Here is a 15,461-nt window from a genome sequence, read left to right as displayed (position 1 = left end):
CTGGGCAAGAAGCCGCGAGTGAGCGCGTACGTAAGCCCACGTGACATGTCAGTGACAGAAATAGCTACACTACTCACGAGCACGAGGCGCGCCAAGAGTCCCAAAGCTGAGTCTTCAAGGGAGACTAGCGTTCGGGGTGAGGCTGACTTGATCTCGGAAGATCCGACGTCGTCCCCCGAGTTTTATGTCGAGGGCCCGCTTTCGCTCGACTTCAGCCATTGTTCAATTTGAAAACGCAAGGACAGGGTTCGTTAAATGCCTATCTAGGCAAACGAAAGATTGCGCAAGCTAGAGCTTATGGATTCTTAGTACTGTCGGTTTTTAGGAAGTCTGGTCTCGTATCATTGTGGCAACTTCGGCTTTGGAGCTTCTAATGGCACGAGGTGCCTCGTTATTGGTACAGCTGCACTCGCTCGCCGCCTGACTGCGGTTTAGACAGTTAGCGGAGGGAAATGCGCCCCATTGGTCTTGCCTCTGGCCTTTTTAACTCACAGATTTTCGGATAGCAGCCCACCCTACCTTAAAAGTGGATACGTGAGGGGAAAAAAAAAAAGTAAAGTGAGCGGAAAGGAATAGTTGATCTGCGAATTGCTTATCAAGAGTTTGTGTACATCTAATCGCTTGCCGACTGGTTGGCTTATTTCGTCGTGTTGCACATATATGGAGGGTATGAAACTGTGATCCCTTCCAATGGCTGAGATGGCCTCCATATTCTGGCCTAGAAAGGGATGATGCTGGCCAAAATGGCCAGATATGTCTCGTCCAGGTTGTTAAGCATGTTGCGAAGAGGATTAAGAAGTGGCAGATTTGACATACATGAAAACATGTATGGATCTGAATATGGACGTGGTGAGTTGATCGAGCTTGAGGTCTAGCGTTAAATTTACTTTCTCTTGCTGTTCCTCTCTAAAAACATTCACCGTCGCCACAGTACCCTATAAATGTATCGTTAATCTCTTGATATATATGTCCACCACAGCCCCAGACAGGGCCTCATGCATTGTGCACCACCACCACCACGCACTTCCTCCGGACACATCTTTAACTCCTAAGCCATCGCTTCTACTCAATATGCTTGAGGAAACCGAGATGCCCGAGGTTGCCAATATGCCTAAGGAAAGCAATATGCCCAAGGAAAGCGATATGCCCAAAGAAGGTAAACCGCCAATTCCCCAGAATCTTCAAGAATTCAGGAAGGCCGTGCGATCTCTTCATCGACCCTGCAATTGCCCAAAATGTAACCCTGAAGTCTTCAGTCCCGCGACGCAGTGCAAAAAGCACCGAGAAATAAGCAGTGGCGAGGATGCAGAGAGCAATGAACGCGTTCCTTCGCTGTCTATACAATCATACGAAGACATGTACCTGGTCAACCATGTCATTGCGTATATTAATCGACAAGCTCAAGGGGCTCATGCATACAAGCTCCAGAGGGACGCCCTCGAGCGCTGGCAAGCGCTCGCGAAGGATGGAAGATTGCTGGCTCGACTCGCCAAGAAGGACATGAGGAACAATGTCTCAACCAAGCAACTGCATAAAGTGTTGGAAATATTCAATGACCTGTACTTCTTCGGGGCTTTGAAGAAGGTCAGGATCTTTTACGGAACCAGGTTTTGGAGAAAGCATTGGGGAGACCTCCTGGGCCACGCGCAGACTTTCAAGGGAAGAGCCGGGCTGCATTCAAAACTGGAACTGCATTCGACTCTACACTATCGCACTTATTCAGCCTCTGGTATGCCTATTTCGGAGATACTAAGCACTCTACTGCATGAGGCACTACACTGCTTCTTCGACCAGTCCACCGCCCCTGGCTGTCGTGATAAGCAATGCGACTTCTGCAAGACGAGGGTCGAGAATATCGAGCCTGGACACGGAAGAGCCTTTCAACTCGTTGCCAAAAAGCTTGAAGAAGTCGTGTCTGGCCAACTCGGATTTCCGCTGAGAATGGCTAGAACAACGAGCTTCCTAGGGGATTTGGAGCGCGAAGAAGGACAGTGGCCTAGCCTCCACGACTTGACTGTCTGGGGTTTCGCGTAATGCTCTCCAGAAATCAGCAAGACTACATGGAAATGTACACGGCAGATACCGCCTCCGTCATGAAAATGAGGCTCACACGACAGAAAATGAGGTTAAGAAAATGCTCAGATCATTCGGCAACGAACCTCATCAAGTCTGAGGACCAATCTATAGGGAACTAGAATTTGTGTTGAAGATGAAAAAAACGTCAGAAGTTATATTAGCAAACCAGAATGTGACTGAAAATAGCAAGAGAAAAAAGATGTGATTGAAAGTGACTCCTTGTCGGAAGGATGTCGAAAAACTTCTGACCATGGCGAACGAGTGAACTAGGAAATGGACAGTGCAGGGGTTTAAGGCAGCAGTGAGTGATTCGCTGTGGAATCCAAAGACGTTGAATTCACCATCAGGTCTTATACTAGGGCCACTCCCTCGTACCAAGATTAGGCTCCTAGTTTCTTTACACACACCACCTCCACAGTCTGCGCAGTGCCTCATTGAAAGCCTCTTGCACCGTCAACGTCCAACACCAACAGCGCCACCGCCACCACTACACCCGCTCCCACAAAGTGTGTTACCCCTTCGACCACCTGCGTCCTTCCGGGATGCCTAGGAAGGAATGGGTCGCCGATGACTTCCGAGAAGAACTCAATAGGAAAGTGAAGTCCCTCAACAGAGTCTGCACATGCCCAGCATGTAAGCCGGAGGCATATGACCTTGATACCCCGTGCTTGTTCTCTCCGAAGTGCAGGGAGATCCACAGCGAAACCTCTCCAGCGAGCAAGGCGCCGGTCCCTTTCCTATCGGTAAGATCATACGACGCGATGCACTTGGCCGATCAGACGATGCAATACATCGACCGCAAAGGCCTTCAGGCGTACAAGCGCCAAAGAGATGCCATACCGCGTTGGGAAGCGCTCGTAAAAGACGGAGACCTGGTGGCAAGACTCGCTCGACGGAATCTAAAGGACTCCGTCCCCATCAAGGAGCTTCAGAAAGCGCTCGCGGTTTTCAATGACCTGTATTTCTTCGGGGCTTTGAAGAATATCAGAATCGTATACGGAAATCGTCTTTCGAAGAGCAATAGACTCCAAGGGTTCGACCACGCATTAACCGAGGACACGGGACAAGCTTCGACAATTCTCATCAGCTCAACTCGACACTGGGGAAAGGAAGGGTGGGAGGTCTTGGCTACCTTGCTGCATGAAGCTTTGCACTGCTTTTTGGACCAGCTCACTTCCAAGCCCTGTGGGTACTGCGCGCCTTGCAAGCAAAGAGTTGATAACATTGGCGTTCATGGACACGGCAGAGCTTGGCAGCTTGTGGCGATGAAGCTTGAGGAGGTTGCACCTGATCAGCTCGGCTTTGATCTTGACATGTATAGAACAAAGGGTCTTTACAACGACTTGGTGACACACCAAGAAGGGGAGTGGCCGAGTATTCATGACCTGACTGTCTGGGGACTTGATGAGGGATGAATGCTCACAAAACTGACGAGGATGCTTGGAAATATAATATGCCCAGCAGATCCGGTCCACTTTCATTGAGATTAGCTTGCAAGGCATGGAGTACGAATGTCGACAAGAGCGGCCATGGAAGAGCCTAGCTACGCCTAGGTAAAGAATCAAAGAGGTGGTGCCACTTGCGCTAGGCTTTTCTGTCAAGCTAGATCCAGTTTGGCACTAGCAATACGATCTCGATGAAGGCACGCCGCTACCTGGCACCCATGATCTAGAATGCTATGCAGAGTGATGCGACTGAGGTGTCGGATCTGTTCTGCTTTTCCCTTGCTTGGGCTTTGGAGAGAACTGTTCACCCTGTCCTGCTTGTTATCCCTACGCATTCGTCCCCGCTTCTCGACACCGCCATTTGACCTGCCTACATGTGCCCTCCGTTCTATGCATTGAATTGTTTGTGTATATGATGGGTGTGAATGTGGTGGTAGGTGGAGTCGGACGTCAATTGTCTGCTTGCGGAGCGGTTAATAACGAGGCAATTCATATTAATAGCAACGCTTTATCAGCCTAAACATATTTTGAGCAAGTTTACAGTCGACAAAGATGTTTACGAGCCGTACTTACGTGTGAGATCTATGAGCTGAGGTTTCCGTAGGTATGGGCTGGCATGAAAGGGTTGCGGCTGGTAGAAAGGCCCACAGAAGTCACGAGCTCCTCGTCCAATTGCAATGTATTAAACAACCGAGAGATGACATTGAGTCTTTGATTGTGCTCCTAGGTATTCTGCTCCAATCTTTAATATACAGTTCATCCAGCGTAGTCTCCTATGGGTAAGTATCTTCGCCTGGTTTCTTGGCCTGTGTATGATTAGCACTGTCTTTCCTGACACCACACCATCATTCCACACTCACAAGCAGCACACTGGGCCCTCCTAGCTCAACCTCTAGTCCATCCGGGAACGTCCGCGGCACCGCCTTCTTATCGGGATAGAACAGCTTCACCGTCAAGCCCAAGCCCACCACACTCAGCACAAATGTCCCCATCAGCACACCGCCCCAACCTGCTCCAAAGTGGCGGTATTCTTCCGGCGAGAAGACGCCCAGAATGTCGTTGTCCTCGTGCACTGGCTCGTTGTAGTTGCGGCGCTCCTGCTTGTCCCACCAGTCGCCGTAGGGATCGCGGAGTTGGCGCTTGATGGGCGGAGGCTGTTCGTAGCCGCCGTTCTGGGAGACGTTAGTGAGTGGCCGACTATGGGCTGTGGAGTCGGCAGACCATATTGGGGTCGTCGATGTCGGCCTGGGTGATGTTGCGGATCTGAGTGAGGGATGGGCGGGTGGTGGGGATCACCCGGGTCAGCGGACGTGCCGCGGCGATGCGGCGGGAGAGCATCTGGAGGTGTTTAGCTGGCTGCGGCGGGCGCAATTGGTGTGCGATTGAGGCGGGAGACGTACGTTGGCGGTGGGAATGCCGTCGGTGGTGGTGCGCAGAGATGGATGAGGTCGTGCGTGAGGTCGTCGTGATTAGCCTCGTGCACGTGACCCCTGCTGACCACCAAAGCCGAATGCCAGGATGCCGCGATGCATGCCCCAGGGTTCGAACAAAAAGTGGCAGTCCGCGAATCTGTGGCTCTTGCTAGACAGACACTCTGTCTGGGCTTGTTTACACTTGCTTAGCACCGCTTGAGATGCTCTGGTGCGTTATCAAAACTGTAAAACGACACTTGGACGAGGCTGACAGCTCCTCGGCCCAGGCAGAACAGATGGCCACTTATTGTTCAACGACCCCTGCATGGCCTCAGAAGGCAGCGCGAACGTGATGTGAATATGGAGGCAGTTCGACAAACTCGTCGCAGCTGCTGCAGACTTATGAGATGGTGAATGAGCCCCATTGCAATCACATTCTGTAGCGTTCTTTGAGGTGCGGTGTCATGGCGCCAAGCAGCCAGCAGCCCTTTTGGCGCGGCGCATCGACGTCTTTTTCGATTCCTCCAACATAACAAGCCCACGCCGCCGAATCGCCCGTAACTCCCCGCCACAGCCTCCGAGTGATGCCAGACTTCTCCACTGCAAACTTCCGCCATCCCTCTGCCCACCGATACTACATTCGACCCCGTGCATGAACGGCTGCGTTGGCGAGTAGTGGTCTGTTGTCTCCTGCATCGCCCTCGCGACTCTCTGGCGATGAGCGGCGGAACGCTGCCTGTCCAACACGACAACACCCCCTCCGACCACGTCCATGGCGACCGCAACGCGCCACCCTCCACCGACGAGCCCGCCGCCGACACCCCCGAGACACATATAAATGGCCATGGCAAGTCTGGCGAAGCGGCGGCGACGTCGGACACTGGTGACGATGGGGGTGTTGCGGAGCAGAGGCCGGCCAAGAAGCGCAAGCTGGACGACCTCACAGCGCGGCCGCGCTCCATCTCGCGCGCCGTGTCGCCGCCCTGGAAGTCGTCTGTTTTGGATGGGCCGACCACGGTCATCGTCGACGGCAAGCGCAAGTCGACCCGATTCAATCCCCTCACTCCCGAGGCCGCGCCTGAGCGTGCAAAGCGACCGACACGCGCCGCCGCAACGAAGCCCGTGAATGACAGCGCGGGCAGGCAGAATGGCCACCGCGTCGCTTCGACTCCGCTGCCGTCCAAGAACAGCAAGCCCTACGGTTCCCTGCGAAAGACGCCCTCCTCCGCCTCCCTCAAGGCCACCCCTCAGAGCCCCTCTCACCGCCCGCGCAAGGCCTCCGGCGCCCACAACACACCTTCACTTGCCAACGGAGACGTGCCCATCAAGCGTGGACCCGGCCGGCCTCGCAAGAACCCTCTTCCAGCTACACCCGAAGTCAAGAAGAAGCCGCGACCTCACCGCGAAAGCAACGCCTCCGAGCTCGCGACCCCCAACGGCTTCCACGACGACTCCCAGGATGACATGCCTCCTCCCTCAGGTCCGACACCCCGACTCAAGCTGAAGCTACGACGCCCTGACCCCATCATGCGGCACCCCGGACACACGCCACAGCCCAAGTTTGCCTCGTTAGCCGAGTTCCTCGAGCACGACGACCCACTAGCCGACGAGGACATAGGCACATCTACACAGTACTTGTACCCCCGCACCGAGAAACAAATCCAACGTGAAGTAGATGTACGTTTGCGTATCGTGGAAGCTGCCGAGCATGGAGTCCTGAGCCGAGAACGGTCCAAGGTGTGGCTATCCGAACCCGCCAAGGAACCGCCACAAGTCTACGGTCACTACGAATACGTGGTCGCGCACGCTCTACACTTTGGGAAGCTGCTGAAGAGAGAGAAGGAGAATCACAAGCGGCTGGCGAAGCGATTAGCACAGGAGGCCGTGGAGAAATGGAATAAGAAGTATAAGAAGGTGTCCACCGAGGAACTTCACCGAGAGGAGCTGAAGGCCAACAAGATCCGAGCCAAACAATTGGTCGCCGACCTGGAACACTCCTGGAAGATGGCTAAGGCTGAGGTTGACCAAGTTCGATTTGCGCGATGGCAAGAGGAGCAGGACCGACAGGGCAAAGAGGTCATGGAGAACATGGTCGAGCAGGCAAAAGCGGTCCTTGGCAAAGCTCGACTCGATAATGCTGGTTCTGTAGCGCCCAGCGAGGAAGATGAGACCGAAGACGGTGATACCCGCGTAGAGTCAACCGACGAAGGAGACCACATCCTGTCTGACTCTGGGGACGACGAGGAAGATGATGGCCGGGACGATGATCGAGATCTAACTACTGAGGAGTTGCATGCCAAGTACAAGCAGCTTCCAGATCTGCCTTCTGACGATGACCAGGAAGTGGAGGATGAGAACAGGGACGAGGAGGTTGAATCTGGAACCGACGTGGATGATCACGCGTCTAGGATCGAGCAGGATGACGACGACACGCAAGATGCTGATGACGCGTCAGAAATGGACCTCGTTGAGGACAAAATTCCTCTGAGAGAATTCGAAGATCTTGACGGGCCGACTAGCCCTGGAACACCTATAATCACCAATGGCAACTACTCCATCAATTGCGAGGACGAAAACAACCAAATCGACTATTCCAACGTTGTATTGGAGGAGGTTGGCGACGCCCTGTTGGAGTCATCAGACGAAGGCACATCGGATGAAGGCACATCTGACGACGAGAGTGGATCTGAAGTGACCGGCTACGAGGACGAATTCGACGAGTTTGACGGATCTGAAGAGGACGCCAATCCCCTCCTAGGGTTCCTTTCCTCCGCCGAGATTGCGAGGATCAAGAATGCCAACCAGGCCGCCCTTCAGGCTGAAACAGTGGAGGCGCCTACTACCAATGGAGTGGGTGAGGACGAAGACTGCTTCGAGCGTCAAGACCATGCCAATATTTCGAATGGTGTAAAGAGATACCATGATACAGCTCACACGTCAGGGGGAGAGGCATCACAATCTCCAGTTCAGAACGGCCACCATGCAGATTCTGATCATGTGCACTCACCATTGGAGGAACGCAATGATGTCGCACCTCCCGAAGTTCTCGAGAAGACAAATGGCGTGCACCCGGAAACGGATGATGCCGTGGAAGAGATGGACGTCGATACTCCTCAACAAAATCAAGTGTCTACAGACATTTCTCGAGCAGCTTCGACAGACTCCAGAGTAGAGATACCGACTGTTCTACTGAGAGGCACACTTCGAGACTACCAACACGCCGGTCTGGATTGGCTCGCAAAACTTCACAACGACTCCGGCAATGGCATCCTTGCAGACGAGATGGGTCTTGGGAAGACGATTCAGACAATTTCTCTTCTTGCACATCTTGCTGTCAAGAGACAGAACTGGGGTCCTCATCTGATAGTCGTGCCTACTAGTGTGATGCTGAATTGGGAAATGGAGTTTAAGAAGTGGTGTCCGGGATTCAAGATCTTGACTTACTATGGCGATATCAAAGAGCGACAAAACATGCGTAAAGGATGGAGAAATCAAGATCTCTACAACGTTATCATAACGTCGTATCAGTTGATTATACAGGATGAACAGGCATTTAAGATGCGGCAATGGGAGTATCTCATCCTGGACGAAGCTCACAACATCAAAAATTTCAAGACTCGACGATGGCAGACCCTGCTAGGGTTTCGGACAAAAAATCGACTCCTGCTGACCGGAACACCTCTCCAGAACAATATCGACGAGCTTTGGTCTCTGCTGTACTTCCTTATGCCAGCTGGGCTTGGCGAAAACCAACAAATCGCCGACCTTCAAGATTTCACCAACGCCCTGAAGAAGCCTGCCAATCAGATTCTGGAACAAGGGAAGCAAGTCTTGGATGCTGAAGGGCAAAAGATTGTTCGTCAACTTCATGAAGTCCTTCGGCCGTATCTTTTACGGAGACTGAAGGCGGATGTAGAAAAGCAGATGCCTGGCAAGTATGAACACGTCGTCTACTGTCGGTTGTCAAAACGACAACGACAGCTATATGACGGGTTTTTGGGCCGAGCCGATACCAAGGCAACTCTCGCAACTGGCAACTACATGTCTATCATCAACTGTCTGATGTCTCTTCGTAAGGTGTGCAACCATCCCGACCTGTTTGAGACTCGCCAGATCGTCACATCGTTCGCTATGCGGAAGTCAGTGGTTGCTGACTTCGAGATCAAAGATCTACTCGTTCGGAAGCGCCTCTTGAGCGAGGCTGAGGACGAGAAGGTAGATCTGGACTTCCTGAATCTGTCCTTCGTTCGTCGGGAGGACACTTCAAGACTTCATGCAATACGAACTCAGAAGATTCGCGCAGTTCGACCCTTAGAGGATCTCATTGAACAGCAAACTCGACGAACTAGCTCTAATGCTCGGCTCGACGGCTCTTCCGTCAACTCCGTGCTGACCTACATGGCTGAAAAGGAGAGCGTGTCTAACCTTGACCATCTCAAGGACTGCCTTCGTCTTACACGTCAACGAACGCAATTCCTGCCCGTGTATGGCAAAGGTCTTTTTGATCGCGTTAATCTGGGCCTTCAGGACAAGCTAGGTACGCGAAAGCCTCGACGATCCATCGACGCCGCGGAGTGGTATCTCAACACCTCTACCAAAATTCTCGACCTCGTCCCCACTCTGGAAGAACGAGCCTCTTCACTTGCTCCGATCATCCAGAAGTTCGGTTGTGTGACGCCCGCAGTTGTTGCTACTGATTTGGCACCTCTCACTCTCTCTGTGCCGGGCACTGAGATCGTCCGCGCCTCTCCTATCGCCCAGGCTACCGACGACCCCTTCCATGAATCCCGCATCCGTCTCTCCATCGCGTTCCCAGACAAGCGGCTCCTTCAATACGACTGTGGCAAACTCCAGCGCCTGGCCACTCTTCTCCGTGACCTCCAAGCCGGCGGTCACCGTGCCCTGATCTTCACCCAGATGACAAAGGTTCTTGACATTCTCGAGCAGTTCCTCAACATTCACGGCCACCGCTACCTGCGTCTCGACGGGGCCACCAAGGTCGAGCAGCGTCAAATCCTCACCGACCGCTTCAACTCGGACCCGCGCATCCTCTGCTTTATCCTCTCGTCCCGCTCTGGCGGCCTAGGCATCAACCTCACAGGCGCTGACACCGTCATTTTCTACGACCTCGATTGGAATCCGGCTATGGACAAGCAGTGCCAGGACCGCTGCCATCGTATTGGCCAGACTCGCGACGTGCATATCTACAAGTTCGTCAGCGAGTACACGATTGAAGCGAACATTCTGCGCAAGTCGAATCAGAAGCGCCTGCTTGACGATGTCATCATCCAGAAGGGCGATTTTACGACCGACTACTTTAATCGCGTCACTTGGCGCGATGCGTTTGATGAACTCGCAGACGCACCAGTCGACGAGGCGTCGCGGGCGATGGAGCGGGTGCTGGGCGATGAAGCTGGTCTCGGCGATGTCATTCTCAGCGTCGAAGACAAAGAAGACGCGGTGGCGGCGAAGGTCGCGCAGAAAGAGATGGTCGAGGAGGAAGTTGGTGACGAGGCTGATTTCACTGGTGTCCCTGTCGCTGCTATGGGCGACGACACCATCACGGATGCAGTGGGCACTGTGGAGGACGGCACGGAGGTCGTCGAGGTGGCCGGAAAGAAGGTCCGCATTGGACGCGTGGACGATTTCATGTACGCCCGCGTCTTGAGCGAGTGGATCGACGTCCCGTGGGAGTATGTGCCCAAGGAGAAGAAGCGCCCTAGGAAGGGACAGGACGTGCATCGGATTAGGAAGAGAAAAGTCTGAGATTCTCTTGTCCTTTCCCGGACATGATAAAAACCTAGTGCTGTGGGATGGCGGTAGTGGTGTTGGGTAGCCCGATACCATTCAGTCTATGTATTAGTAGGTTCTTTGCAAGCGATTAGGCGCTTGGCACGGCGATGGTATGATACCGAAGTGCATAATGGATGAATGGACGGATGGATGGGGGTCGGTGTCTGAATTGCATCCGGTTAACGGTGTTCGGGCGTCTCGGTGTCCTTGTCCGGCAAGAAAACGGGGTGCTGGGTGCATTAGACTAAGCAAATGAATCAGCGATTGTATATGTAGCCTTTTTGGCACCTGCGTAAGTCGTGCCAATTCGATTCAGGGCCTTTTCGCGATGTGGAGCTCAGTGTGGACTCATGCGTCCTGACGTCTAAAACTTTCCGCGCATCTAGATCCTTCAGCCGCGTATTGCGCTCACCAGAGCGAGGGAGTAAGTAGTCTTCTTGAACAGCTCGCGAAATAAAACCGTCTTAGATCTTGAGGTCAGGTCCGGTTCGCAACATGCGAATTTCACCGTTATGACACCGAGAAACTTACGCACTTCTGAAGTCGCTCGACATCGTATCACGGCCCTCAAAGCAGACGAACGAGTGGGAGATTTCTATCTGAAAAGCTTCCAGCCAAATGAATCCTCTGATTCGACTTACAGCATAGAGATCTTAACGTTTCTTTCTATCTCCCAATATTCCTCCAGCAGCAGGCCACACTCTCTAGAGCGAAGAGGTTAAAAGTAGAGCGCGTGCTCTCCACCGTCAGCATCCTCGATATTCAGCTCTAAACGAAGGAGTGTGCCGAAACCCTGTATCTCATCCAAGAAACCCTACAGGCATCGCGGTCGGTAACGTATTGCCGCTCTCATGCAAGCCCAGGTAAAAGTCGTTCTCGCCTGGGAGATCAATCAATCCAGGGGAAATTGGATCCGAAGATGCGCTCGCCTGTCTGCGTGTTTTCGCATCTCCGTCTTCCATAGCCAGTATTTGAAGTCGCTCAGTTCAAGTTTGCGAGGAGTTTCATCCACTTTGAAGGGTCACGTGCTCGATTTCCGTGCTTCACCACTCCCATGCTGTCGACCTTATAGGCCGTCGACCACGCAGACACCGAATGAACGCGAGGATGCGTGCTCTTGCCTCGTCGTTGTTAGGGATTGTGATCTGAGTAGCATCGAGAACGGCCCGCGGCAAGCTAGCATTAGAACCGTGTACTTCCAGCTCTCCATTTATCAGCAGCAATCTACATACATCTCCGACGCGAGCTAGCGAGATGCTTCTTTTGACCTCGAATTACATAACCATGAGGACGGAGCAAGAACTTCCGTTCAGTGTGGAGTGGGGTGAGATAATTCCTTGAAAGGATAGTGGGTTACATCAAATACCCGAATTTTAACACACGAACCAAGGATCAAAGTTTCATCACATGTAGCTCGATGTACCGAGCTCTCGACGACGCCGTAGATGAGGAGCCGTATTGAAGAGTCAATTGGAACCCAAAGAGACAAAGAAGCTCTCTCAAAGCTTCCGAATACTAGTATAAGCCTGCAAACAGCCTTAGTACACTACACAGGTGACAGGCTGAGTAATAGATGCACTCCGACCCCATCCATCAATGTTAAAAGAGAATCAATCATCGAACCGCCTCCACTAATTCTGTGTCAATTGTCCATTCCGAAGCTGTCGCTATTGTCTCCACTATTTGGCAAACATACCTCGGAGGATGGGCGGGATACCGACAGAGGCTTGTCATTAATGTCTTGCATCCCGGTGTCATTTGTATGACCACTTTGAGCGCCCAGGCGTCCATAGTCTCTACCCACAGAGTGTACCCATGACAACACATCAGGGCCCAATTTGCGGGGAAAGGATATATGAATGTTGGGGTAAATGGCCCCGTATACTCTACTTTTGAATTTGTAAACCTCGGAAGATGGGACAAGATCAGAAGACCACATTGCTATCATGCATGTTCTGACTGGAGTGTGTACTTTAAGGGACGATATCCTCCAGGAATATCAATCCGACTACGAAGACTTTCAATTGCTGACTCGCTGTCTTCGATTCTATAAACGTACGGCGAAAGGCTCCGAATTGAACTAAGTCAGGCTTCTCTTTACGGCGAAATCGATATGCAATTCAATCAGATCATTGCGGCTCTTGGAACTTGCCTTCTCATCTCGGCGGCACCTACGCCAAGCCCTGTCAAATACGCCGCGAGGTTAGAGAAACGGTCCGTTCCAGGTAGGTACATCACGCACTAAGATCAAAGCTCAAAGCTATGGACATGTCTAACGAAATCGCTAGCTTCAATCGACGACTTCAACGAGCTTCATCGTGCAGCTCAGCTTTCCGCTGCAGCTTACGCAGGATGCTCGAAGGGAGCTTTCGATGTAACTATCGTTCAGCAAATAGACAATTCTACAACGTATACTCAGGTATAAAACGTAGCCCCGGCTTAGCTGCTTAATGACTAAAACTTCAATGACTTCAGGGGTACATTCGATACTCCACTTCTATAAGAGAATCACGGTGGCATTGCGTGGATCTACATCTTGTAAGTCAGTTGGCCCTATTCCTTTCATACCCCAAGGTGAAGAGTAATTGTGGACTACTCCGCAGTGATCGATTTCATAAACGACCTCAACACTACTCTTGTTACGCCGACGCTCTCCGGGGTCAACTTCCCCAGCGGTGCTCAAATCATTATGGGCATCTAAAGCCCTTGGAGTTCCGTGCATGATTTCGTCATCTCGACGGTCAAATTACTCATCGCGGCCGACTACACTCTAGAGGCTACGAGCCATTCCCAGTGATCTTGTTGGAGTGGAGTGGAGTGGATTTGGAAATAGCTCCACTCCACTCCAGCAGAAAGCTCGTGGAGCTCCAGGAGCTCCAGGAGCTCCATATTACCTATAGTAGTTTAGCGCGAGGTAGTTTTAGTGTTGAGGTTGAACTTACTATAGCCGCACGTGACGTGCAGCGCGTCGTGCAGCCCGTTATACAGCCTGCCCGTTTTCCTTATCCTTATCCTTATCTAGGTTTATTGCGCTATCTATAACTGCCTTCTTAGTAGCCTTACAGCGCTGCTGTTCTGCTAATAGGTTGTTATTAATATAATAGGCCTTTTCTACTGCTAGTAAAGCTACTAGTTATATATCTGCCTACTTATAAAGGGTTATATATTATATTAATACGCTAGGCGCGCTATAGGTATATATAAGCTTAGGGTTATAGTAAACCTTTTTAGTAGGTGTAAATAAATAGTATAGATACTTATTAGCCTTAATAATATCTATTCTAAGGCGCCGGCAATGCTTATTAAGTAGGATAAATACTCTACTAAATAGTTTTTTATAGTTATTAGATATTAGCGGAACTATAAAAATATCTAGGGTAAACCGGGCAAAATCTAGCTAAGTATAGTATCTATTATTCTACTACTAAATAGTTTTTTTAATACTAAGCAGCTAATTACTTATAGAACTAAGAATACTATTAACTTTTATTATAGGCTACGCCCTAGACTTCTTTTTATTAACTACTTTATAAGGCTTAGCTTATTTCTTATATTAATTCGAACTAACGCAGTGCTAATTTATATAGCCTATTTAATTTATATAGCCTGCCGGTTTTATAAACTTAGTATAGAATTAGTTCTATTCTAAAAACCTAAATTCTATACTAAAACTAGCTAGGCCGTTCCACTCTATCTAATTTATAACACCTTAATTTATTCTTTCTATTTACGTTATCTATCCTAGTTTATAAGCTGTTACTAAAACCTATTCTAAGATTAAATCTCTATTTCTAGGAATTAGCTAGGCTGCTCTACTCTATCCGATTTATTAAACCGTATACTAATATATATTTTTACAACTTAACCGCTTAAATAGCTGCTTAATTAGCTACGTATTCTATTAGGCCTTAGACGGCCTTTTCCTTTATTTTATAAGTAATATTTACCTATAGTTATAAAACGTTACGTATAGAGGTTCCCTTTAAAAGTTTCTGCCGCGCTAAAAACGCTATAGCGCACGCTAGATATTAGCCTACGCTATAAACCGTCTAGCCCCTTTCTATACGGGCCTAGCGCTAATAAAAATCCGCTATATTAATACTAAGAAACCCCTTTATTACCTTTATACTCTACTTAATTCTCGTCTACTACTATACTATATACAACAACGCTATAAAAGCGCAAGCCCTTACGCTTAAGGCTATAAATATTCCTTTTAACTAAATTACTACTATTACTAGCATATTAGAGCGTATAATTTAGGACGTTTAGAAGAGGGCTATAGATTGCGGCTAGAACCCCTAATAATTACTTAAAGTTCTTAATATATACGTGCAAAATGCACTTTACTCTAGCCGGCCGACTATATAAACCGTAAGGAAGATTGCAAAAATAGAGAAGTTAGTTACTAAAAGCAGAGCTGGAAGGGAATTAAATACTTACTAGCTTATAGAAGAGGTGGGAATCTTAGCTATAACTATATAGCGTATTCTTCGCCGCTACCTTAATATGCGGAAGATAAAACCTATATAGAAACCTAGGCTATAGAAGTAGATAAAGCAGGAATAATTATAGTAGTGCCTTAACTATTAATACTAGACTTTTAAAAACTAGAAAAATATTATTTAGAGCAATAAAACAGCCTTTATAGTTAGCCAGCGCTGTAAAGGATATTATATCTAGTATTAGTTAAATAAACAGTTCTTGCGTATAATAATATAAAAATACTGGAAAG

The 15,461-nt window shown here is 50.0% G+C and overlaps 5 protein-coding genes across 5 annotated transcripts; 4 read left to right on the top strand and 1 right to left on the bottom strand.

Annotated features, from left to right (window-relative positions):
- Positions 1-824: 824 nt before the first annotated feature.
- On the top strand, positions 825-2,326 carry BDZ99DRAFT_555574 (uncharacterized protein; the record flags this gene model as incomplete). The annotated part of the gene is made up of 2 exons (XM_033727155.1): positions 825-849; positions 980-2,326. 2 exons carry the CDS (start codon positions 825-827, stop codon positions 2,032-2,034), a joined length of 1,080 nt encoding a protein of 359 aa, XP_033579745.1. The 3' UTR covers positions 2,035-2,326.
- A 292-nt stretch (positions 2,327-2,618) lies between these two features.
- BDZ99DRAFT_517096 (uncharacterized protein) lies at positions 2,619-3,491 on the top strand (the record flags this gene model as incomplete). The annotated part of the gene is made up of 1 exon (XM_033725134.1): positions 2,619-3,491. One exon carries the CDS (start codon positions 2,619-2,621, stop codon positions 3,489-3,491), a length of 873 nt encoding a protein of 290 aa, XP_033579744.1.
- Positions 3,492-4,294: 803 nt separating this feature from the next.
- Positions 4,295-4,859, bottom strand: BDZ99DRAFT_473556 (NADH:ubiquinone oxidoreductase kd subunit; the record flags this gene model as incomplete). The annotated part of the gene is made up of 3 exons (XM_033721840.1): positions 4,295-4,327; positions 4,382-4,693; positions 4,743-4,859. The coding sequence occupies 3 exons, from the start codon at positions 4,857-4,859 to the stop codon at positions 4,295-4,297; spliced, it is 462 nt and encodes a 153-aa protein (XP_033579743.1).
- Positions 4,860-7,980: 3,121 nt separating this feature from the next.
- On the top strand, positions 7,981-11,190 carry BDZ99DRAFT_460153 (uncharacterized protein). Its single transcript, XM_033719328.1, has one exon. It carries the CDS (start codon positions 8,030-8,032, stop codon positions 10,697-10,699), a length of 2,670 nt encoding a protein of 889 aa, XP_033579742.1. The 5' UTR covers positions 7,981-8,029; the 3' UTR covers positions 10,700-11,190.
- Positions 11,191-12,839: 1,649 nt separating this feature from the next.
- Positions 12,840-13,427, top strand: BDZ99DRAFT_473554 (uncharacterized protein; the record flags this gene model as incomplete). The annotated part of the gene is made up of 4 exons (XM_033721839.1): positions 12,840-12,951; positions 13,015-13,145; positions 13,202-13,268; positions 13,330-13,427. The coding sequence occupies 4 exons, from the start codon at positions 12,840-12,842 to the stop codon at positions 13,425-13,427; spliced, it is 408 nt and encodes a 135-aa protein (XP_033579741.1).
- Between the last annotated feature and the right edge of the window lie 2,034 nt (positions 13,428-15,461).

Source organism: Mytilinidion resinicola (genome assembly GCF_010093595.1).
Source record: "Mytilinidion resinicola strain CBS 304.34 unplaced genomic scaffold BDZ99scaffold_5, whole genome shotgun sequence".
Lineage (NCBI taxonomy): Eukaryota > Fungi > Ascomycota > Dothideomycetes > Mytilinidiales > Mytilinidiaceae > Mytilinidion > Mytilinidion resinicola.
This window is presented reverse-complemented; position numbering and strand designations above follow the sequence as displayed.